The following is a 25,718-nucleotide window of genomic DNA, read 5'->3' as shown; positions in this document are numbered from 1 at the left end:
GTCCACTAATGGACAAAGGCCTCACCATAGAGCTGACAGAACAGCTTAGCTCTGTTGTTTTCAGGGCTTGTTTCCTTAAAACTTTTTATTCCTCTAAATTACAAGGGTAACAGACAAAAGGCTTCTGTAGACTGGTGTCTAAAAAAAAAACTCATTTGAGACCAAATTTATTTCACAAGTAACCTGGACAGTGTTGGTTTCTCACTAAAAAAGCAGAGAAAGTTATTCCAATTCAAGACAATTTTCTAATGTCAACACTGTTATCAATGGACATTCAGTGAAATGACTCATTATTTTACTTTAACAATGTGTCTCACCCTTGCAACTCATGCGCTAAAAAAAAAAAACCAAAACCTCCTTCCTTAAGGAGCCACTACAATTTGACACATTATGACTAATCTTTGAAGTACCAAACCAGGAAAAAACCAACCCAAAACCTGTGTGTAAACTTTGATAGGAAAATGCACAGAAATACTAATATTTAACAACCTGTCAATTTTGAATAGATGTTAATCATAAATTCTCCAGTTACAATGAGTAGTCTTTAAGTGTAAGGATCAGTAAAAACAGACCTAAATCATCTTTTTTAAGCAGTCAAGTGAGCTGCTTTGTCAAGCAAGTTTTCTGAGCTATTCATCTCCCATGCAGAAAATTGATCCAATGATTTCTTTCTCCATATACATTTCAAATAAACTCTCTCAGTTTACATGAGAGAATTTCATTTTATCACCTGACTCCATCTTAGATGTTAGTGTGACACAATTTTAATAAAGTTGACTTGCCTTAAGCATACCACCCTTGTTGCTAAAAAACAAAGCTGTCCCAAAGCGTTGCTCAGGTTAAGCACAACTTTTTATATGGTAAGCTACTATCTGTGCCCTAGTAGAGCAACTGCTTTCCATTATAACTTTGTGATTCAATGAGTCAGATCTTTCTGCTGTATCAGCATTTACAACATTAATTCCAGAATTAGATCTTTGGCAAAGACTTAAAAACAAAGACCACAATAAATGTTTTTAATTTTAAAGAATTTTAATACAAACTTAATATAAACTATTTCAGTCCCTCTTAACATGTAAGACACTGACTCAAAATACTTTTATACCATTTTTTCAAGTATTGCACAATATAGGTACAAAATTAATATTTACGATTACATTTTCTTCCATAATATATAGCAAAAATTTTTAAACCTTTAACAGAAAATACTTTTTTTTGAAAAAGCAAATATTCGTACATTTTAATTCCACCACTAAAGGAGTATCCTGTACACAATTTTTAGAATAGGTGATGTCTTTGAGATGGATATTTTACAATTTCAGTAAAAAAAATACAACATGAAGCTGCTGTCACAGATCACTGTAGTAAAAAGATATAAATGCAATACCATGTCGTAGAAACAATATATATATCCTCTGATATTTTACAAACTTTGTACTAAATTAAATTATACAATTAGAAAAGACCAATAAACCCACTTATTAGTGCCAATTTTTTATAAAAAAAAAAATCAGCCATGTCCTTGCTATATCTTAAATACTGTAAGAGGCCATATCTGAGAGTATACTTTAAAATATACAGTCAGTATAAAATAACTTTGTGCTTGGTTGGCAATGAAAAATGATGCATGTTTTATTTTTGTAACCAAGCTTGAATGTATCCTTACTATAAGCTTTAAAAAAAAAAAAAAAAAAAACTCAAGGAGGTTATTAAAAAAATCCCCCTTGGGCCCAACCATTTTAACTTGTACATTTTTTTCTTTTTTTAGTTAGCCATAACAGGCTGGAATTGCTGGTTAGAATACTGCATGTTATTTAAGCTAAAATTCAAGCCATCTACAAAAGACTTCTCGTTGAGGCCTCCATAGGCCGCAAATACATCAAAGGCATTACTGTACTGGAGAGGACTGAGGTTAAGGGGGCTGTCACCTGGGAACATTCCATTGGTACTACCTTGACCCTGCATATTAGGAAAAATAAATTCCTTGGCATTAGGAGAAAGAGCAGAGGTTTTCTGCTGTTGCTGCTGCTGCGGCGGTGGTGGTGGCTGAGATGGCTGCTGCTGTTGCTGCGGCTGCTGCTGGTTACCCAGGCCAAGCCCATACAGAGAGTGCATTGAGGAAGAGATGGCTTTCTGCTTCAAGAGGTCATTCACATTCAAGCCGAGGTTAATAGGAGAAGTACGTGCAACCTTGTTGCTGCGGCCACTATTCTTCATTTTGGTAGAGCCAAACTTGGTGGCAGCGAAAGTGGCAGTGGTGAAGGTTAAAGGCTGAGTGGACCGGGGCATGAAGGTAGGGCTTACGGCAGCAGAGTGACCAAAGGGAGGCGATGGAGAGCTGGACACTGATGAGGCTGGGTCACTTACGGGCATAAAAACCTGGGCCTCTGGGTTAAAGCTGTTTTTGATCTCCTTATCCAACTCGCATCCATTTTCATTATTATCATCCACATAAAGCACCTTCACTGGTCCCTTTTCACCAATTTGGTAGGAAACCTCAAACGGGTCGATCCAAACACTAAGATCCTGTGGCAGATTGCCACGCACATCATCAATGTCCAAACCGCTCTCTTTGGATGCTTGTTCAATCACTGGGTCCACTTTCTCCCCTACGTGTATACATCTAAACCCTGATCCTTTGTATGGCTTTTCAGGATACCAGTGCCCTTCATATTTCTTCTTAAGAAGTCTTTCAAGCTCTTCACCAAAAATGTTGACACGTCTTCTGGGAAGCTTATTATACAGATATGAAATAATAAAATTTAGTGCTACTTGGATTTCAAGCTGCATAGCTGCTATGCCACAAAATTAGGTTTGTTTCAACTCCCCCCTAGACACACACAAAAAAGTTCAGTTTGTGGCAGAAAAACAAATTTTCATTCAAAGTGCTGGTATTAGTAGATATCCTTCACCTCAAGCAGTCTTGTTCCTTAAAGAAAACATAGAAAACAAAAGAAAACATGTCCATGTAAGATAAACGTTAAGTTCCACAACCTTTTTTTACCCCCAAAGTAATTTCAGTTTTGAAAAAGTCTAATAAGCTAGAAAGTCTGAAAAATCTAATCCACACTTACCAACAGAAAATTGTCTACTGAAGACCAAAATCTCGGGAAAACAAGATCTACAGTTTAAAATGTGCAAAACAAAACCCTATTATTTACTTTGTTTCTGAATAGAGTTCTAAGAGGAAAAACACTTTCAGAATATACAGCATATTCCTTCTTTTTCTTCTTGCAGTTCTCAAAAGAATATTTATTGGAAACCATACTAAGCACATCTGTCTATTTACCTGTATATGCTTGTTTTAAACGTTGGTCATACTCCTATTCACTAGCTTAGAAATGAATTCTGTATTTCAGTTAATTTTGGACATATACTGCTTAAATCTGCTTTATTATCAAACAATCCCAAAATGTGAGACGTAAGGAAAATTTTCAAAGTACATGATACAACCTTTTCTCTATACTATTTAATGTGTATTTTTCTAAATCTGAAAATACTTCTTGTTAACAAAAGAAACAACTAACTTCAAACTCTTCTGATTATTCTGTTTAAAGGGTAGGGGTTCTGAGTTTTATTCTGATTTTCAAAAACAACTCCCTCTCTCACGATAAGAGAACAGCCGAAGAGGCATGTATGATAAGGTCGACCTTTAAACGTTTGCTGGATCAGCACTGGGTGGGGATAAGAAAAGATCAAGGGCAAACAAGATATTTGCAAAAGGGATCTATCTGTACACTTAGGTTGATTTAAAAGGACATTAAAAAAAAATCAAGTTGGTATTAACCCATCTGTTTCATTTTCCATACTCGTGGTGATAAAGGGAAAAGAATCCCAGGCTGCCCCGAAACTACACTTTCCAAGCTCGTGTGCTGGCAAAGGCAGCTGATTAAGCCAAATTGCGTGAAGGTGCAGTCGAGCGAAATTCAGGCTCGGTGAAAGGTAGTTTCAAAGCAACGCCTTAAAGACGGGAGCATGAAGAATTACATAAACAGCCAGTTGGGTCTCATTAGATTTCTGCTCACAGCCTTCGGAGCCAAGCGCTACAGCAGCAGCAGCAAGAGGAGGAGGTGGTGGGGGAAAGCCACGAGAAATGGAAAAGGGACCACTGGGGCCGGGGGCTGGACACCCGGCGGGTCGCGGCGCCGGTCGCACCAGGTCAGCCGCTCCCCTCCCCCCGCCGTAACCCGACCCGCCGCTCCCTGCCCCCCACTCCGAGGTTCCTGGGACCCAGCCAGAGTCCGGGGAGCACCAGCTCCTCGGCACCATTTTCAGGCCTGGCGGCCCCGCGGACTCCAGCGTTCCCCTCGAGCTCGCCGCTGCTCCCGGGCGCTCCAACACCCGATTCCCTTCAGTTCGCCCAGAACAGCCCTTCCCCAGTGACCCGGCCCGGCCGAGCCCGACTCGCCGGCCAGCCCCGCCTCCGGGGCGCGCCGGAGACCCTAAGAGCCGCCTCCGACCGGGTGTCGGGAGCCGGTCCCCACCGCGCCCGGGCCGCGACGCCGCCATCCCAAGCTCCGAGGGCCCGGGGCTCGAAGCCGCTGCAGCCCCTCCTCCTCTTAACCCCGCCCGCCGCCCCTAGATACTTACGGGCTGCTTCCACCACAGACCCGGCCGCTGGGCGGAGAAGGGGAGGCGGGGCGGGGGCAAGGAAGGGTCGGCGGCGACGAGCTAGCTGACCGGGCAGACTGCACGCCGACGCCGCCGGGAGGAGGCTACGGAGGACCGGGGCCTCAGGAATTCGCCCCTTCTGGCTCGGGGTGGCAAGGACGCGGTCAGGCGAGCCCGCTCACCTCTCCACACAGCCCGGTGCCCGGCCCAGGGTGCCCGGTCCAGTGTCCCCGTAGAGCGCCCACTCCGCGCCGGGCCAGAGCTTCACTCTTTCTGCTGCGGCGCGCGCCCCGCCTCTCGTTTTATATTCTCCTCCCCACCCCCATCCCCTCCCGTAGGGACGCGCGCGCCCGCCCCGCGTCACACAGCTCCGGGTGGCGTCACCATTCCCCGCCCTCCCACCGGGTACCCTAGACCCAGGCCGCTGGCTCCGCCCCTGCCCTGCCCCCGGACGCCATTGGTCAAGTCCCGCCTGCCCAAGTCCTGACAAGCCGCGGAGGGCCGGGTGGGCAAGGCCACACCTCTTGGTCTCCAGGGTGGCCAATGAATCGATGATCTTCCAGACATTGTGGGCGGGATTAAGAGAAAATTTGGAAAGGGATTGGGGGAGAGACATGCCAGAGAGGGCGACAGAAGTGGTTTGGGGCGGCCGACTCTAGGTCTAGGCCGAGAACTGTGGAGAAGGGGGGAGGGGAGCGAAGCTGGGGGCGTAGCGGCTAGGTGAACAGGGAGAAGAGCCCAAGACCCCGAGAGGGAGGGGAGAATAGACAAAGAATGTGGGATTGTGGCCAAGGAAAAGCCCACTCGTTGATGAGCTAACAAGTATCGGCCTCCAGTGCACCCAGGAGAGTCCAGAAAAAGGGGGAACTGTGAGAGGGACTCTTGTACTGATTGAATATTAATCACCTCAAGGGCCTAGGCCAACTGCCATTCACAGAGGGGCAACTGCTGAACCCAAAGTTGCCGTGCCAGGCTGGGGGTGGGGAAGGGAGACCACCTGGCCACACCTCCCGCTTAGGTGACAGTTTAACTGTCTTCGCATCCCACATCAGACCTCCCCGTGCGACCCGGCAGCAACTCGGATGTGGGGGTGGCTTGCGACTAAGAAGAACCACATTTTATTCCGAATGTCCCAATCCAGGCCTCCATGCCAAATTGTGTACGTATATGTGTATATATACGCATGCGTGTATTTCTAGTGCCTACCTTAACGTAAATACACATAATAAACACGGTGCCTTCTTGTGTTTTGCTTTTAAGATAATTTTCAGTTGAAATCTGGGCGAGTACATAGGGAGCGGGGAAAGAGAGGGCCTCAAAGGGGGCGGGCAAGCTCTCTTTTCCACAACCTGCAGCAGAGAAATACACGAAGTTACACTGGGAGTGGAACCGAGAGTCCCTCTCCGGCTAAAAATATTACTCACGGGTAGCAACGACGCCTGATTGGCCACCCGTCTCCCTTAGCAACCAGGCTATTGGCTGTCTGGTATCCAGGAGACCGACGTCAAATTTGCACAGGGAAAGGCGGAGAGAAAGTCTACGCGGAGCGAAGGATAGGAGAAAGAGAAGCAAGGAATGAAACGCCGGTCACCTGGCCTTCCCCTCGCCCCATTCCTGTGCACTTCAAGAAGTGCTTCCTGGGAAAACAACTGGGTCTCCGCCTTCCCCTCAAAACGGAGAGGCCGGCACTCTGAAACTACCATAAGGAAGTTAAATCGCAGTTCACCGAATAGTGGGGTGTTGGCTCAACCAGCTATGTAGACCAGCTGCGCTGTTCGGGCACAAACTCGCTTTATGGACGCAAAATCTCGTCGTGGCTTTTCCCCTCCAACCTGACTTTATTACCCCGCTCTGCTCACCTTTTAGAAGGAACAGAATTGAAAAAGGGTATTTCTAAAGCCTCAAAGTGTGTAAGAGGAGGAGGGAAGATGGGTTTGTGAAATAGGCTGAGGGTGGGAGTGGTCCGGTGACGGATTTATTGTTTGTTGTATGGATTTCTAAAACTTGGGGAACATTTTTTAAAAATAGAAGTTTTACTCAAGTTCTGTTTTAGTTTGGGTTTTTCAGTCGTTAACGAGGAAGAGATTTGGTTGTGACAGTATGAAAGCATTTTAAATTAAAACATCCCTTCCTCTGCATCAAAAAAATTTTATATTATTCGTTCAGTGTTGTCTTCCTTTTGCTCACTTGTATTTTTTTTCTATAGTGAATATTAATTCCATTTGTTTTTTAAAATGTTATTTTAATTTTATATTTAATTGAGCACAGAAATTGCAAGAATATAGGATATCTGGGAAACAGTTTATCCAGAGAAACAGTTGATTTTTCATGTTCTCCAGAGCCTAATTTCCCTTACCATTAGGCCAGTAATATTGTACCAAATATCCAGAATTGCAGGACTATGAATTAGCCATGCATGTTGATTTGTAATTTGGAAATACATCACTATATTAGAGGAGCATATTATGTTTGGCTGAGATTAATATACCTAACTAGAGATAGATGAATTGTAATTTTGTTCAAGTTTATTTATACTTTTCAAGAATTCTCTAAAGGGAAGACACAGATTCTCTTTTCTGAATGCTTCCAATCTATAATCCCAGGTTTAAAATTTGAGAGCAGGCATCTGATAGGTATTAATTAAATATTACTAGTGGTAAATAGAATTTTTAAATCAGAAATTTAGATTTACAACATGTTATTGTTGCTCAAGTGTTTGAGAATGTTTCAAACCAAACATAAATAAAAACACACATAAATAAATACCAATGGCACACAAGAAAAAGTACCAAAGAGCAGATACTGGGAAATCTGAATTTCACCCATTTTTATCAACTTTTAGTTCTCTCATCTATACATATTAATTGGACTAACTAATCTCTTAACTCTTTCAATTAAAAAAATCCACATTTAAAACTCAATGCCCCTAAAGTATTTAATGTAGTTCTTTTCCAAATAGAGATTGCAAATACAAAGAAAACCAGATTCATATCCTTCCAATATTGCCAGTCACAAGGTATAAAATTCCCTTTTTTCAAGTTTCGCCCTTTAAAGGATCCTTATTGCTATTTAACATTTACTTTAGGAGAAGGCAATGGCACCCCACTCCAGTACTCCTGCCTGGAAAATCCCATGGATGGAGGAGCCTGGTGGGCTGCAGTCCATGGGGTCGCAAAGAGTCGGACACGACTGAGCGACTTCACATTCACTTTTCACCTTCATGCATTGGAGAAGGAAATGGCAACCCACTCCAGTGTTCTTGCCTGGAGAATCCCAGGGACGGGGGAGCCTGGTTGGGCTGCCGTCTATGGGGTTGCACAGAGTCGGACATGACTGAAGTGACTTAGCAGCAGCAGCAACACTTACTTTGGAATTGTGTAGAGGAGTAGACTGCTAAATAGGTATTTAAATTTATGGAGAAAAAAGGAATTTGATATTATTAACCTTCAGGTGGTATCACAACTAACAGGTATTCCTCTCTCTGGGCAAGTGATAGTCACTGAAAATCACAGTCCTTCCCTTTCACATCACTGCATTCCACACAACTCATGGAGCAATGCCTTACAATAAAGTGATTGGCAAATTCCAAGGAATTACCTGGTGGTCCAGTGGTTAGGACTTGGTGCTTTCACTACCAGGCCTGGGTTCAATCCCTTCTGGGGGAACTAAGATTCAGCAAGGCCCCTGGTGCAGCCAAAAAAAAAAGAGAGAGAGAGATAGACAAAGTTCCAATGGTTCTTGAAAGTGCCCTGAATTATTATCTCATTCACACATATGAACACACATACACACACCTCACCTGATTTCTGAGAGAGATGTGTCCTAAACTTTCTAATTCTCATTGTGCTTCCTTGCAAACTGAGACAAGATTATGGACGAATCACCATCACATGATCTGTATTTACTAAGGCTCATTTTTGAGCCTAGGGAATCAACTTTTATGTTTTCTTGAAAATTAGGCAATATGCAGATGTAATGGTGTTCATGTCATTACGGTTATTCATTTCTTTTAACAGTTATGCAACATAAACCATAGCATGCACATTTTAAAAAATTGTTAATAAGGAACAATTTTAAGCTAATCATTGTGTTATTAAAAGCCAAGTATACCAATTCTTTCCTGAACATTTCCCAAAGGAAGGTATGGACTTATGACTTAGGGAACCTCGGTGTGGTTTCCTATGATTTCTCATGTGGATTAGTAGAGGAGGGATTTCCAAGAGATGGGAACACACACATTTATAATTATAAGATAACTAGATAACATTGAACAAACCCATTTATCTTTGGAACAGGCAACTTGGTCTGATAGGAGAATGTCTTCTTACCACTTGCTTTCTTCCTATTATCTTGATGAACAAAAACCCAAACAAAATTTTGAAATTTCTTTTTATTAGCCAAGAATGAGGATTTTGATCTTAGCAAGAGATTATAGTTGCAAGTTTTAGGAGTGATACAGTGTTCACAACATTTCTAAGTAAAAAGCACATTTATTTAAAGTCTCCATAAGCCAATGTTATTACTTTATGAATTATAGATTTCATCCATGGCACACTAAGGAAAATTGAAAATACTCTATTTTAATAGTATATAAATTTAAAGCATAGATTGCATCTATAGTTATGCAGTGCTGCTTAAAATAGAAATATATACATAATTCTATTTTATGAAATAGATAACATGACCCTGCAATTCTGGAGGTATATATATATATATACCTGGAGAAGGGAAAGGCTACCCACTCCAGTATTCTTGCCCGGAGAATCCCCATGCACAGAGGAGCTTGGTGGACTTCAGTCCATGGGGTCCCAAAGAGTCGGACACGACTGAACGACTAAGCACACACACTCACACACACACACACACACACACAGTGGTAGCACACATTGTTGCTATGTCACCCATTTCCCATGCCCTCTCCCCTTCTTCCTCTTGTCTGCCTTACTAAAGAGGCTATAAGAGCTAAATATGTTATCTTCCCAGCCTTCGCTGCAGTAAGGGAGACACAGTTCTGCCAATGAGACATAAACAGGCATCACCTGGGAAAACTTAATCAGCAATCATTTGGAGAGGGATAGTCTGATAGAACTTTCTCCAATGGTGCACGTGTACCTGCTAGGTCACTTCAGTCTTGTCTGACTCTTTGTGATGCTATGAACCATAGCCCACCAGGCTCCCCCATCCATGGGATTCTCCAGGCAAGAATACTGGAGTAGGTTGCCGTCCCCACCTCCAAGGTATCTTCCCTACTCAGGGATTGAATCCATGTCTCTTATGTCTCCTGCATTGGCAAGTGTGTGTGTGTGTGTGTGTGTGTGTGTGTGTGTGTGTTGTTGTTGTTGTTGTTGTTTTTAACCACTAGCACCACCTGGGAGGCAAGTGTGTGTGTATTCCCAGCACCACCTGGGAAGCTTTCTCCAATGATGGAAAGTTGCTGTATCTGTGCTGTGCAGTATGGTAGCCCCTATTCCCATGAAGCTGTTGAGCAATTGAAATGTGTTCAGTGTGACTGAGGAACTGAAGCTTTTATTTTATTTAGTTTTAATTAATGTAAATATAAATAACCACATGTGACCAGTAGCTCCCAAATTGGACAGTATAGATCTGGAGGCTTCTTCACTTACATGTCTAGCATTTGGGCTGGGATGACCCAGAGCCTAGGCTCAGTTGGCACTGTTGATTCGAGCATGTACACATGGCCTCTAAATTCTTCCTGTTTGGGCTTCTCACAGCCTGGCAGCCGGTTGTGAGAGAAAGTATCCTAAGAGGGAGTTTCTGGACAATGAACATTCTAAGACAGCCTGTTGGAAGCTGCAAGGCCTTTTATCAACCAGCCTCAGAAGTCATAAAGTACCACTTTTGCTATAGGGACGACAGAGGATGAGATGGCTGGATGGCATCACCAACTCGATGGATGTGAGTTTGGGTGAACTCTGGGAGTTGGTGATGGACAGGGAGGCCTGGCATGCTGCGATTCATGGGGTCGCAAAGAGTTGGACACGACTGAGCAACTGATCTGATCTGATTGGTTGAAGTAATCATAAGCCTGCCTAGATCCAAGAAGAAAGCACATAGACCCTTACCTTTCAAGGGGGAAATGACAAATAATTTGGGATCTTTTTTTAAATCACTGCTGGGACACTGTCTACCTTCTTCTCCCTACCTTAACATGAGTCTGATGTTAAGTCTGATGTCAAGGCACTGCAACAGCCTTCTTATAAAACTGTGAAGAGAATGCAAGATAATCACAGAGATAAAGCCTCCAACCAAACCTAGTAACTGCCTGGGTTAGGTTTACTTTTTAATCCACATTAAATGCTCCATGATTTACAGCTGAGCATATTCTCAACAAAAATACCAATTTAACATCTTTTAAGGAAACCTGAACTTGATTCTTAAAAAACCAAATGTTTTCAAGTCTAAAATATCAGGGTTTCTTTCTCATTATAAAACCTTGAAATGCTCATTGTAGAAAATATGGAAAATAGAAATAAGAAAATAGTAACCCTCTTTAATCTCACCATACAGTGATAGCCATTGTAAGCATTCTGCTCCATTTCTTTCTGAATGAGTTTCTACTGCATCTGCAGTTTCATATCTGCAGTTCATTTAGCATTACATTGTTTCTAATTTCCCCTGACATTAAGCATCATCATGATTATCATTGTTAATGATTGCATTCTATGATTTAGGATAATTTAGTCATTGCTCAGAATGTAGGATGTTGAGAATTTTTCTGTATTAATAATTATATTTAATTAAACATTTTTATATATGTCTTTAACTACATCCCTGATTATTTCCTTGGGATAGTTCTACAAGTGAATTTGCTGAGTCAGAGAGAAGGGATTTTTTTTTTTTAAGGCTCTTAATACATAATTCTCCACTTTGATGAAAGATTATATTAATACTCTCAATGTATAATTTTGCCTGTTTCATACATTTTTTTTCTATTCTTGGATAATTTGATAAATAAAATGGCATCTCTTTGTTGTAATTTGCATTTCTTTGAACATATGTAGGATGAACATTTTCACATTTTATCAGAGCCTGTATTACTCTTTCAGTGAATTTTCTATTCATGCCTTTGCTCTGTGTTTCCATTAGAGGTCTTTGTTTTTCTCTTCAATTTGTATGAGCATCTCACATACTGAGTGCCAAATACATGGCTGAACATGATTCTATCTTAAATTTCAGTCTAGAAATTGCCCAAATATTTTAAACATGTGATTTATTTTGATGCCTACAACTTTGATTTCCAATCTATTGCTTAATTTTTTAACGTTTCAGTCTGACTGAAATGCTTAAAAGACAAAAGGCAAAGCAAAACGGTTCTAACCATCTTTCCTCAGTGCTTTCCTCCTCCTTGATCTGTCACTTTTCATGTTGTTTACTGATAGCTACTTGGAATATTCCCTTTTGACTTTTCATGGTCTTTCATTGACATAGAATGTGCTCCACTTCCTATCTCAGCTGTAGTTGAGTGCAGTAAAAAATTATGAACTTGAGACCAAAGGATTTGTATTTGCATCCTGTTCTGCCAGGTATTATTAATAGCTGAGCATGGCTGTGCTGAGTCTTAGCCTTCATATAATAAATAGATGCAATAATTACCCTCTGATCTGTGTGAGAATCAAATGAAATGATGCCTCATCGGTGTGGTGAAAATTCTTTGAACAGTAACACTGTACATAGGTGTTCACATTGTCTTGCTTCTTCCTTTCCTCTCTCCTTTCCCCTCCTTTCCTGACCTGTCACCTCTCCTCCTCCTCTTTGATTCGTACAGCTGATAAACATTTGATTCAGCTCAAGTAAGAAAATACGTGAAACTACTTTTAAACTATAAACAAATATTATTAACACACTTTTCTCTCAGATACAGTGACCCCTGTCATTCCCAGCTTCAAAATGTCTCTCAAATCTCAAGCCTTGGTGTTACTTAATTCTTAGGTTATGTAACTTCCCATGATTTATGTCCTGTCTCCTATGTTAGATTAATTCCAAGTTTTTTATTTTTTTAGGGCAGGTACCATGTCTTACACTTTTTTTGTGTCTTGGCACATAAGCTCTATAGTGCCTTAAAGTCAGTTGACACAGACTGATTGATGGCTTTGCTCTGCAGTCGCCTAATCCAAAAGAACAAAGAATATTAGAGAAAGGATAAGTGGTTCAGAGTGGCTGATGTTTAAGTTCAGCAGGTGAGAATCTAGAGAAAAGGCTGGGTGGGCAGAAGACTGATAACTGAGGGCCTTGGGTTAGAAAGTTGAGCTTTTGCTTTAATGGATGGGAAGATATTGCTTACTTTTTCAGCTGGGAAATCTGTTTGGAACCTGTCTTACTAAGCCCTGAACCCCGGAGCCCAGGACAGTGCTTGTCACAGGACTGTCTCGTCAGTAGATATGCAGTTGCTTTGATCACTCCACAGAGCAGGATGCTCCTCAATTGTTTGGTTATTCTGCAGATGAAATTCTTTGTCTTTTAGGAAAGAAATAATAGGCCCTACCTGTAGACCAGTATTCTAGCCACCTTGAAACAAGTGTTCTATGGCATGGTATAAGCCAAAATCTTTTGGTTTGGAGAAACCTAAAAACTCCCCTGTGGAGAATTCTACTGGGGCTTCAGGAAGGCTCATTTCCTTTGTCTCTACCTTTCCTGTCTGCTGCATGTTTGTTGTTACTTTAAACAACATTCATTCCGATTCCTCCTGCAATAGCCCTGACTTTTGTTTGAACATCCATCCCTCTCCTTGTAGACCCACTATTTAGTTTAAAAGTAGGATATGGCATTCTCCTGGCCACTGTGATGGGTTCAGGGATGGCCACTGACCTATTAGGCCAATCGAAACCAATAACCTTCAGTTCTGTGATTTCTATCTGAGGTATGAAGGATAAGGACTCTTTCCCGTGAAATGTGAGCCTAGAAGGTTCATGTCTGAGCTTCCTGAGGCCATCTTACTGCCATTAGGAGAGAGCTGTCAGAGGATGCCAGCAACCTAGGCAAAACCTGGAGAAAAACCAAGTCCTGGAAACAAGCTTTGTGGCCCTGAATCACCTCTATCTGGACTTTCAGCTTCAGGATGTCAAAGCAGGGTTGTCCCAAAGAGCAGAGCTAAAAAACTTTGTGTTACCACTTTAATTGGGAATGAAAACTCAAGGAGCAAGAATGAGGGACAAGGGAAATCAGGGGAGGAGGGAGAACAAATAAAATTTTGCATTGCCGAGCTAGCCAGTCCTCCAAGAAGCTACATAAATTGCATTCCAGGATAATCTATTTGAGGAAAGAAAGGGTGAGGAATTTATACACTGCTTGCTATCTCCCACTGATCAAGATTCGTATCATGGCACATTAACTCTCCCATATTTCTGGTCTTAGACATTGGAAGCCATGCACTTCAGTGGCAACTGGGAGGTCCCTAGGCAGGAGGCAAGGGACATGGTGTGAGGTGAGACGTCAGATTGTATCTATGTGATGTTAATCAGAGCCTGTGCAGATCTAGTCACAGCAGTGACAGCTGGAAGGAGAGCAGGTGAGGCTAAGAGAACCTGAGGTTGTGCCCAAGAGGTATCAAATACTCATGAACTAATAATAAGTTCCTTTTTGGCTAAAACCAGTTGGAGTTAGGTTTCTACATAAGCAATCTTGTGTCCACAACCCCCATCTGCCCACTCCCTGGACTGCAGTAGTGCTTACTGTCTAGGTCATTTATTTTGGCATGAAAGTTGTGCTGCCTTGTTTTGTTACTTAGCTATCTTGCATTGGTGTGTGTCCTATCTCTATAAGAGATCTGTGTTGCCATGAGAGCAGGGAAATAGCTTCTACTATCTGTGCCTTTGTCATTCACAGGGTGCTTAATAAATATTTGGCTAAGCTGACTTTACAAGTTTACAAAATTCAGTGTTCTGCTATTTGGTAGTTTGCATCCCAATATATGCTATTCTTTTAACCTATTAAATTTTATCATTTGGTCAGTACTTGCACAATAAATCACAGATGAGTTCACATGCTCAGTAGCATCTGGATTCTAAAGTTAAATCTGTGCTTCTGTTCTCAAGGTGGTTAATATGAAAAAATACTAAATGACATGTAAAATAGCTCTATTAATTTTGATGTTGACCTAAGTAGGAATTCCAAAAGTTATGAATGGAGAGAAATACAAGAAGGGGATAACTGAATTATAGAAAAAGTATAATATTTATTTACTTTATATATTGATTAAATATCTGTGTTCTTACAGGATTTTCCAAGAATAGACATTCTTTTCAAATGTCCATGAAATAATTTTAAATTGCCTGGGTTATGTATTGCAAAGAAATTTTCACAAATACGCCAAAGTAGAAATTTTATGACCAGAATTGTCTGTAGAACATTACCCCTAGAAATTAACAACAAATATAGCAAAAAATTCTATTCACTTTAAAAGTAATTTAAAAACACTTTTTGAAATAGCTTTTACATTAAAGAGGAAGTCAAACCTGAAATTTCATAGTTTGTATTTAAATAGGAAAGTAATCAAGGGCATTGCCGACTCAATGGACGTGAACTTGGGCAAACTCCGGGAAACGGTGAGGAACAGGGAAGCCTGGCATGCTGCTTTCCATGAGGTCCTGAAGAGTCGGACACGACTTGGCGACTGAGCAACAACAAAAGGGAAAGTAAAACTGAAACCACAGGTTATTTTAGAGTAATGACGATGTGGATGCTACATACCAAATTCTATATGTGCAAAAAAATGATAAGTGGAGGGAAATTTATTAACGTAATCACATTTATTAGAAAATAAGAAAAACTGAAACTGAAGTTATTGGAGCATAAAACTAAGGATGCTAGAAAAAGAGATGCAAAACAGACCCAAGTAGAATATAAGAATTGTAACTCATTCTTTATAGATACAACAGAAATTGATAAAATAAAAAATAAACGTCAAGATGTCCAAAATCAAATGCTGATGATTGACCTATAAGATAAAAATTTTACAGTCTATTCAAGGGAAGAGGGCTCAAACTGACAATATTAGAAAAAATAAAACCAGAGGTTATTAAAGAATTAAGATAATATTATGTACAACTGGATTAAATTTAGGATTTTCAGGGAGTATATAAATTATCTTAATTGACTTAAAAATAGTATCAAACCTAAATAGACCACCAGCCATGAAAAAATGTTGGAGAAAAAGTAGCTTAAGATCTACCTGCAGAAAAGAGACCAGGGTGGTTTTATGGTAAGATCTAACAAACTCATGCCATGAAGCTGACATAATGCTGATACTATAGTAAACAAGCATGGGACAATAACAGAGAAAAGAAAACCAAAGGCTAAATTTGCTAATAAACATAAATTTTTAAAATTGGAAATGAAATATTAGCAAATTGAATCAGTGTATTAAAAGTGATGCAAAGATGATTCAAATATCAGTAATGCAAGGATATTTGTTGATGCAATTCATCACATTGATACACCAAAGAGGGAAATGATCATTTCAATGGATACTGAAAAAAAAAAAAAGCCTGTGATAAAATCCAATACCTTTTCATGATTGGAGACAGCAACAACTACTTCTTTTAAGTGAAGCAGAGAAGGAAACATCCTTAACTTGATAAAGTCTCCATCAGAAACCTACAGCAGTATTAGTTAAGTATTACTTAACATTGAAGTATTAAAAACATTTTCTTTAAAGTTAGGATTGAGATAAATTGAGTTGATACTACTATTATCATTAAACAAGCCTGTTCTACCCAGTCACTATCATAAGAAAGAAAAGGAGGACTTCCCTGGTGGTGTAGTGGATAAGAATTCGCCTGCCAGTGCAGGGGACATGGGTTCAATCCTTGGTCCCAGAAGATTCCACGTGCCTTGGGAGCAACTAAGCCCATGTGCCCCAACTACTGAAACCCCGTGCCTAGAGCCCGTGGTCCACAGGAGAGGAGCCACCACGATGAAAAACCCGCACACCTCAACGAACAGTAGCCCTTGCTCACCGCCACTAGAGAAAGCCCAAACAAAGCATCGAAAACCCAGCGTAGCCAAATATAAAGACAAAAGAGAATTCAGAAAAAAATAAAGAGAAGGAAATAAGAGGTGTACATCCACATGTGAAGGGATAAATGGCATTAATTACCAGTGATATGAATATTTATCCAAAATATCTGATACCAACACCTTAAAATATGATTGTGGCTTATGAAATATAAATATGGTAATTAGAAAATATTGTCATTCAGTCGCTCAGTCGTGTTGGACTCCTTGCAACCCCATAAATATATGAAAAATTCGATAGCTATTCTGTACAAAAGCAATAATAAATTAGGAAATATAACAGAAAAATGATGTAATTTACATTAATAAAAAAATCTATAAGGCAGTTAGGAATAAATGATCAAATATTATAATATACAACAGGAATTTGGTCGGCTAGAGTCCACAGGGTCCCAAAGAGTGGGATATGACTTAGCACCTGAGCACATACACAGCTTATAATGAAGAAAGTTATGAAACTTTACTGAAGGATATACAAGTATCGAATATGGAAAAACAGTTTATATTCCTGGATGAAAAGTTCAGTATTTTTAAAAGACATTAATTCTTCTTCAAATTAATCCCTATTGACACACTGCCAGGACTTTTTGTGGATATACTGATTCCAAAATTCATGTGGAAGAGAAATACACAAGAATTGCCAAGAACACTTTGAAATAAAAGAATGATGCGAGGAGCACCTCCTGTTATATATCAAGACATACAACAAAGATATAAAAAATCTAATAATAAAAACTGTGATATTGATGTAGGAAAAACCAAGTGGATGAGAACAAAACAGAATCCTGAAATATATATCCTATCTAAATAGGAACTTGGTTTATAATAATGATTTAGTATAATAATAAATATGATAATATACTTATAAATATAATAATTTCTGGGGGAAAATGGTGTTAGGACAACTGGCTATCAAATTTAGGGGGAAGAAGTTATAATACACCATACACAAAAATTCCAGTTAGTTTAAAGATTAAAATACTTTTAAAGTCTAAAACTCAATAAGAAATAAACATACAAACTTTTTGAAAATCTCAATTTGGGTAGGCCTAAGGAAGGTGCAGATCCTAAAAACCACAAAGGAAAGATTAATAGAGAGACTATGGATAAACAGATTTATCTCTTAACAAAAAGATTAACCAATAAGCACTTAAATCTTTGGTATAACTAATTTTGACAAACAATGCTAAAAGACAGATGGCCAACTGAGAGAAATTGCTTGCACCTTAACCAGAGAACAAAAGATTAATATTTATAATATGTAAAGAACTTCTACAAATCAACAATAGTAAGATACATAAACTCAGTGGAAATTGACCACAGTAAAACAGAACCAATTCACTGAAGAAAAAAAAATATAGCTTATTAATAAACACACAAAATGGCATTCACTCTCACTAATAAATGGAAAACAAAAATGAAAACAGTGAGATATTTTATCTTGTCCGTTGGTTTAATAGAACTTATGAAAAATTGCTAATTGTTGGCCAAAGTGAGGAAAGGGCATTCTAATGGAAATTCAAATTCAATACGAGAGTCAGGGTGAAGATTGATGCCATTTTGTAGTGAGAACAAAAATACCCACATGTGTGCAGAAAGGTATATCTTTAAAGATACTTACCATTAAGAATTGCAAAGAAAATGGAAGCAGCTTAAATGAACATCAATAAAGGGTAGTTGAACAATGTTGATAAATCTTGTGCTTTGAAGCTGTCGATGAGATGGAATCGTACAGATGGGGGAAAGATAGTGTGTACTAAGTATTGGTCTCTGTGCTTTACATCCATTTAATCCTCACAGAATCCTCTGAGGAAGATACCATTGTTTGGGCTGTTTCACAGATAAGGAGGCTGAGGCCGCAGTGGGATAAATCATCTAAGATCAAACTCGTAGCTCAGTGGGTAAAGACTCTGCCTACAATGCAGGAGACCCAGGTTCAATCCCTGGGTCGGGAAGATCCTCTGGAGAGGGAAATGGCAACCCACTCCAGTATTCTTGCCTGGAGAATCCCAGAGGAGCCTGGCGGGCTACACCCCATGGGGTTGCGAGAGTTGGACACGACTTAGCAACTAACCACCAACATCAAACAGCTGGTAAGTGGTAGAGCTGGATTTGAACCCTTGTAATTTGGCCCCAGAGCCTGTGGATTGACCTTGACCCTAAATCATGTTTTCATATGAGTATGCCTGAGAAGATAAGCAAGCATGGAAGAATATTGAATAATTTCATCTCCATTAAAAGTGGAAAACATTTTGGTGCAGAGGCAAAAGTGGTTAAATTTGGAGTTGGGTAAAGGAACACTTCACTTTAATTTCATTCTTTACATATTGCTTGCATTTTTCACAGTGAGCAGTTACTTTTGCAATTAAAATATACATTAAACATATTTTAATATTTATTTTATATTTTATATATGATTTATATTTGAATTATTTTTACATTTGTGGCTTACTTCTTTGTTTATATTGTGCTTGTTTCCAGAAGCTTCCTTCAGTCAAACTCTTATCTTAAAAATGAGAACCGAATGTCCACGCCTCATCTATCTGCCTACATTCCAAAAGCATTAATTTATCACTTTGGAAGAGATGTGGTTTTGTGCACTTTTAAATATCTATTTATTACAAGAATTTTGTAAATGGTCTGGCTAAAATTTAACATCCTCCCGAAGAGAGCTTGCCTTTTTGTTCCTTGCATCTATATTTCCCTTCCACAAGTTCTTTGTCAGATGTCATGCTGGGTACAGGGACCATAGGACTGAGCAAGCCCCAGGCTAGTGGGAGCTGCAGATACTTCCCAAGCTAGAAACTGAGGCACCAGCTTTGCTTGCCTTGTCTTTTACTTCCAACCTGCTGCTGAGCCAATCTAGCCCACCTATCACTTTTCAGGCCACTGAACACCCTTTCCCTGAACTACTTCAGCATCTTGCTGACCCTCCTGCCTTCACTCCTGTCCCCAGTGTTAACCCATTCTCCACTGCACAGCTGAGAGATCTTCATAAAAAGCAAAGAGGACATGTTCCCACCTCCCACCCACAGCAGAGTAAATCCAGCAGTGTTTCCCGTTTCTCTCGGGAAGAGGACCAAACTCTCACTGCAGTCTACACGGCCCTGGAGGCCCCAGCCTCCACGTCCAGCCATAGCCCAGAGCTTACACAGCCTTCCTACACCCTCTGTTACTTTCTCAAGTATGCCAGGTTCCCTCCCACTTTGCTCAGTACTAGTCCTTCTGCCTGGGGTCTCTCACCATACCCCCACACCCGCCTCTGCTGCTTTCCCTACCTCATTAACCTCTACTTAGCTTCCACCTGTTATTTTTCTTCTTCCAGGGAAGCTGTCCCAGCCCTCACTACTACAGCAAAGCCCTCCTCTTTACCCTCATAAGTCCTGGGTAGCTAATTACTCAACTGCTGTCTGTAAGGTCTGTAAGGGTAGGAACTGTGTCTATTTTGTTCCCTCTGGTATCCCTGGAAACAAGCACAAAACCTGACTTGAGTGAATGAATGAATGAGCGAATGAGTGATTTTGCTCCCTTATCAGACAGATTGTGGGGCTGTTGGCGCTTGGCTAGGCTGTCTTTGCTTGGGAGGAGGGGAAGGTATCACAGAGAAGAAGGAGGCCTTGAAGGGTAGATATCACTTTATGGGCAGGGAAGGGAAAAGGATATTTCAACTTATAAGCTGCAGAAGCCTGATGTGGGTTCCACTGTGGTTGTCAAGTCAGAGAGGGGAGAGGCAGAGATAAGGCTGAAAATATGGGTGAGCTCAGCCTGGGGAGGGCTTTGCATGCCAAAAAAGGACTTGGCCTTTTTTCTGCAGGTAATGAGGATCTGGGAAGGTTGGTAGGCAGTGTTTCCCCTACTCTCTTTCTTTTCCCACCCCTCCTTTCCTGCTCTTCTTTCTGGAGACAGGGCCCCTCCAAGTGCCAGATAGTAAGCCTTTTGATGAGAATAAAGTGGCAAGGGGTTGTCAAGCAACTTGGCTCAGTGGACCACTTGTTTCGGCCCTATCTCCAGATGTGCAAAGCAGAACTAGAGTAGTAGAAAAAGGGAAAGTCATTTCACAGGGCAACCATAGTCACACAGAGAGGTGCCTAGGAGCCTCTGAAGCACCCAGGGCCCTGAGCCCCAGGAGTGGAGGCTAGAGGGAGGAGTTGAGAGGGCAGGTGCCCATCAGTGAGGGTGACAAATCGATGAGGCCACTGCCAAGTGTGGGGAAGTCCCCGAGGACGTGCCACCGTTCAGTGTCTCTCCTGCATCATAGACTTTGCCTCAAGACAGCTGAGGGGTTGAAAGCCACAGCTCCGGGCTCTGGCTCTGGGGCACAAACAAGTTTCACCGAATAGGGTTGGTGAGTAAGGGAGCTCAAGGTGTTACCACTCTCTGAGGATTTGTAGCCTCACCTTGAAGTTGCCAGCATCCCGGGTGAGGGCATGAGCTCCTGCCTGAGGTGGTCCCGGGTGGGGGCATGAGCTCCTGCCTGAGGTGGGGTTGGGGAGACAAGTACCTGGAGGGCCAAGTCTGCAGTTGTTTTGAGAGGTTCAGGTCCGTGCTCTCCTGGCGCCTCTGCAGACATTTCAAGCCCTTCGATATTTTAAAACCGTGAGACCTATTGGTTTCAGTGTCCTCCACCCTGCTCTGGGCTTGAATTTTTCAACAGCGTTAATTGAATGCCTGTTCTGTGCAAAGCCCTGTGCTAGGCTCCCAGTCATGAAGATGAATAACTCATGATCCTTGCTCTCAAGAGGCTTCCAGTCTAGTGAGGGAAACGGAAACCTTCAGAACAACGTAAAGACCTCAAAAGAGGTCAAACACTATGGAATCCACATGACTTTTACTATCTTTACTTAACTGCCATATAGAATGCATGCCCTAGAGGTATGACCCAACATTTTATCATCTTTGCAATTTTTATTTATTTCCCCTCCAGTACCTCATTTGTGGTTTGAGATCATTTTGCTTTGTTTCACTACAAAGAAGATTAGATATGTCCTAGCGTCTCCTCAAAATTTCCTCTGCGTCATTGACCAGGTCAGTCTCCTGTGAGTCAGGGTGTGCCCCATCCGCTTCTCACCTGAGAAAGGCAGGCCTTTAACAGGCAGATTGGATGCTGCTTAAGGAAGTAGCTGCTTCTGAAGATCAGGCAGGACAAAGTGAGTGGGGGTAGGGGGGATAGATTGGGAGTTTGGGGTTAGCAGATGCAAACTATAATATAAGAACGGATAAACAACATGGTCCTACTGGATAGCATAAGGAAATGCATTAAATATCCTGTGATAAACCATATTGGAAAGGAATATATGAAAGAGAATATACATATATGTATACATATACATATATTATACATACATACATACATACATACATACATACATACATACATATGTATATGGCTCCTCTGTCCATGGGGATTCTCCAGGTGAGAATACTGGAGTGGGCTGCCCTTTCCTCCTCCAGGATATAGATCTATATCTATACATTGTGCTCATGCTCAGTCACGTCTGACTCTTTGCAACCCCTTGGACTGTAACCTTCCAGGTTTCTCTGTCTATGGAATTTTCCAGGCAAGAACCCTGGAGTGGGTTGCCATTTCTGACTCCAATAGCTATATATAGATGTATATAAATTAGTTTGCTGTACAGCAGAAATCAACACAACACTGTAAATCAACTATACTTAAATTAAAAAAAAGAAAAGGAGGGTCCTGGCCATAAATATGACTTGATAATGTCCTAAATTTTCACTTTTAGAACTTTATTCCTTTGAAGATGGAAGAGATCTGGGAGGAATGATGCCTTAAATAATTCTTGACTGTGCATGCATGCTCAGTCACTTGAGTTGTGTCCAACTCTTTGCAGCATTATGGACTATAGCCCACCAGGCTCCTCTGTCCATGGGATTCTCCAGGCAAGGTTACTGGAGTGGGTTGCTATGCCCTCCTCCTAGGGATCTTCCCATCCCAGGGATCGAACCCAAGTCTCTTAAGTCTCTTGCATTGCAGGTGGATTCTTTACCCACTGAGCTACCTGGGAAGCCCGTAGGATTTATCAATGCTAGAGAGGATGTTGGAGAAGGCAATGGCAACCCACTCCAGTAATCTTGCCTGGAAAATCCCATGGACAGAGGAGCCTGGTAGGCTGCAGTCCATGGGGTCATGAAGAGTCGGACACGACTGAGCAACTTCACTTTCACTTTTCACTTTCATGCATTGGAGAAGGAAATGGCAACCCACTCCAGTGTTCTTGCCTGGAGAATCCCAGGGATGGGGGAGCCTGGTGGGCTGCCGTCTATGGGGTCGCACAGAGTCGGACACGACTGAAGTGACTTAGCAGCAGCAGCAGCAGCAGAGGGGATGTATCCACAGCAGAGAGAGGCATTCAACTTTCCAGGCTCTCTGCATTCTCTAGATTTTGAGATTGTTTCAGGTAGCTAACAAACCACAGCAAAACTTGGTGGCTTAAAACAATGGTTCATTGCATCTCACATTCTGTGAATTGGCTACTTGGGTGGTTCTCCTAGTCTCACCTGTGATCATTAGTATGGCTTCAGACATCTGACTTGGGCTGGAGGGTTCAACATCGCCTTACTCACCTCTCTGGCAGTTGATGCTGGTTGTCAGTCCTCCAAATGGCCCCTCATCCTTCAGAGACCGACTGAACTTCCTCAGGGTGTGGTGGTTGCAAGGGTATGAGAAGGTGACAATAGAAACTAGAAGACCCCTTTAGGCCTAAGCTCCAGAATTTGTACATCATTTCTGCCATCTTCTATTGGTTCAAAAAAGTCATGAAGCCAGTTCATATTCAAGGAGATGTAAAAGCAGACTTGACATTGATAAACAACAAGATCCTACTGTGTGGCACAGGGAGCTATATCCAATATTCTGTGATAAACCATAATGGAAAAGAACACAAAAAAGAATGTATGTATAACTGAGTCATTTTGCTGTGCAGCAGTAATTAACACAATATTGTAATTCAACTATACTCCAGTAAAAGTAAATTTAAAATATAGACTTGAACTCTTGGTTGGGGGAGCAGCAACATCACACTGCATAGGGGAGTAGACATATGGGGTATGATTCATGAAGGCCGTTGTTCTAACCTCTATCACAGGGGCCTAAAAGATGTGAAATGTTCACTTCAGGACAGCAGGGTAGAGGAGTTGTCAGTCTTGTATTCTTCTCTTTCCATGATCTTGTCTAAGATTCTATTATCTTTTGCCAGCAAGAACATAGCCTACAAAGCCAGTTCTCTTGACTCCACAAAGCCTGTCAAACTACACAGCACTCTTTTACCCTCTTGGGTTGCCAAAGCATGTTCTTCACATTGCCCAGCAACATGCTGGTAAACTGGATGGGGTGGGGGAGTCCTGATTTGCAGTATTTGCCAGTTTCTGGGCTTCTCTAGTGGCTCAGTGGTAAAGAATCCACCTGCAATGTGGGAGGTGCTGGAGACGTAGGTTCAATCCTGGGTGGGGAAGATCCCCTGGAGGAGGAAATGGCAACCACTCCAGTATTCTTGCCTGGAGAATCCCATGGACAGAGCAGTCTGGCGGGCTACAGTCCATAGGGTCACAAAGAGTTTGAAACGACTGAAGCAACTGAGCACGTAGGCCACCTGATTAGCACGTACACCAGTTTCTGTGGTTTAAATACTCCTACCATGGCTGATTTCAAGCTGCTAATGTGACATTACTAAGTGAAGAGTTTGGAAAAGATATGCATAATTAATTGTCAGCTCTGTACAAGCCAGCTGTATACTGTTCCTTATCTCTGGAATTTTCTAGAAAAAAATGAAATTTTAAAAACCACAGAAAACCAAAAAGCATAAACCTTTCTTGATGCCAAAATAATAAAATGTGGTAAGAAGACAGCGTCTTATCTTGGAAACTGAGAAATTACACAGCTATTAGCAGTCTGTAATGGCAACCCACTCCTGTATTCTTGCCTGGAAAATTCCATGGACAGAGGAGCCTAGCGGGCTACAGTCCATGGGGTAGCAAAGAGCTGTACACGATTGAGTGACTAAGACAACAATAGCAACCTTGGAAACTATAATAGATGAGATCAAAACATACCTAGTGATAACCTTTGTATGGGCACAGACAATTTCTGGAAGGTTGCTCATGCAACTAGAGTGGTTATTGCTGGAGGTGATGGTGGGTGGAGGTGAGGGACCTATCTTGATATGTTTCGGTACCGTCTTCACTTTTTTTTACAATGAATTGCATTAATTCATAATTAAATAGTTAAAATTAAATAAGCATACATAGTATCATTGAACTTTGATTCAGGGAAACAATCCCAGAGAAGTTAGGGTATTTGTCATGGTTAAGATTAGAACCCAGGTCTTCTGACTTGGAAATTCAATTCTTTCTTTCAGCCCAGTCTGCCCCCACTCAATACAGCTATAAATGAGGAAGAAAGTGATAATGCTACCACCAAAAGGGTGTGGAAGTTTGAAGAGCTTTACCCTGAAAGACTGCGTGCAGCTTGGAAGGCAGCCCACTAGGAGTAGCTTCCCGGCTTGGCAGACCACAAAAGGGCAAGAGCACAAACCCCCCTGGGGATGGACATACCCTGTGGCCCCACAGGAAGTCTGACTCACTGCTAGTGTCATTTAACAGTGAGGTATACACCAAGTTATGGAAATCCCTGATCGGTATCATTGGCCTGAAAGATAGGTACTCCTACTCAAACTGCTTTGGATTCTCTTCTTGGGAAACCTCATCACTGGTACTAAATCAGCTGATTTTTTTTTTTTTTTGGAGAGTTTAGTGTTTCTTTGATTTATTTCCCCCTTTTTTGTGCTCATTTGTTTAAACAAGCTTCGGGCTTCAACAAAGTAAGTACAAGGCCAATCAAATGCAGTACAAAAAATAAGCACCAATAAATTAATGAAAATAACACATAAAGGGCACCCTTATCTTGCAATTGCTTTTAAGAAAAGGTCTTGTCTTATTTAGGATGAGTGTGGGAGTAAGGTCAGGGAGACGGAGTGCTAGCTGACCCAGGCAAATGAGGAGCTAAAGGGGAAAACCCTCTCTGGAAACAAAACAAAATAAATCACTGCGATGCAGGC

The 25,718-nt window shown here is 41.4% G+C and overlaps 1 protein-coding gene across 2 annotated transcripts; it reads right to left on the bottom strand.

The window, feature by feature from the left end:
• Positions 1–1,011: 1,011 nt before the first annotated feature.
• TOB1 (transducer of ERBB2, 1) lies at positions 1,012–4,915 on the bottom strand. 2 transcript variants are annotated; one of them, XM_019980856.2, is made up of 2 exons: positions 4,794–4,915; positions 1,012–2,929 (listed from the first exon to the last, which is right to left on the bottom strand). In XM_019980856.2, the coding sequence occupies exon 2, from the start codon at positions 2,788–2,790 to the stop codon at positions 1,765–1,767; it is 1,026 nt and encodes a 341-aa protein (XP_019836415.2). In that variant the 5' UTR covers positions 2,791–2,929; positions 4,794–4,915; the 3' UTR covers positions 1,012–1,764. The 2 variants fall into 2 exon arrangements, with proteins under 2 accessions (XP_019836415.2, XP_070629372.1); XM_070773271.1 differs by having other exon boundaries at positions 4,591–4,894.
• Between the last annotated feature and the right edge of the window lie 20,803 nt (positions 4,916–25,718).

Source organism: Bos indicus, chromosome 19 (genome assembly GCF_029378745.1).
Source record: "Bos indicus isolate NIAB-ARS_2022 breed Sahiwal x Tharparkar chromosome 19, NIAB-ARS_B.indTharparkar_mat_pri_1.0, whole genome shotgun sequence".
NCBI lineage: Eukaryota > Metazoa > Chordata > Mammalia > Artiodactyla > Bovidae > Bos > Bos indicus.
Note: the sequence above shows the minus strand (reverse complement) of the source record. Positions and strands in the feature narration are given on the sequence as shown.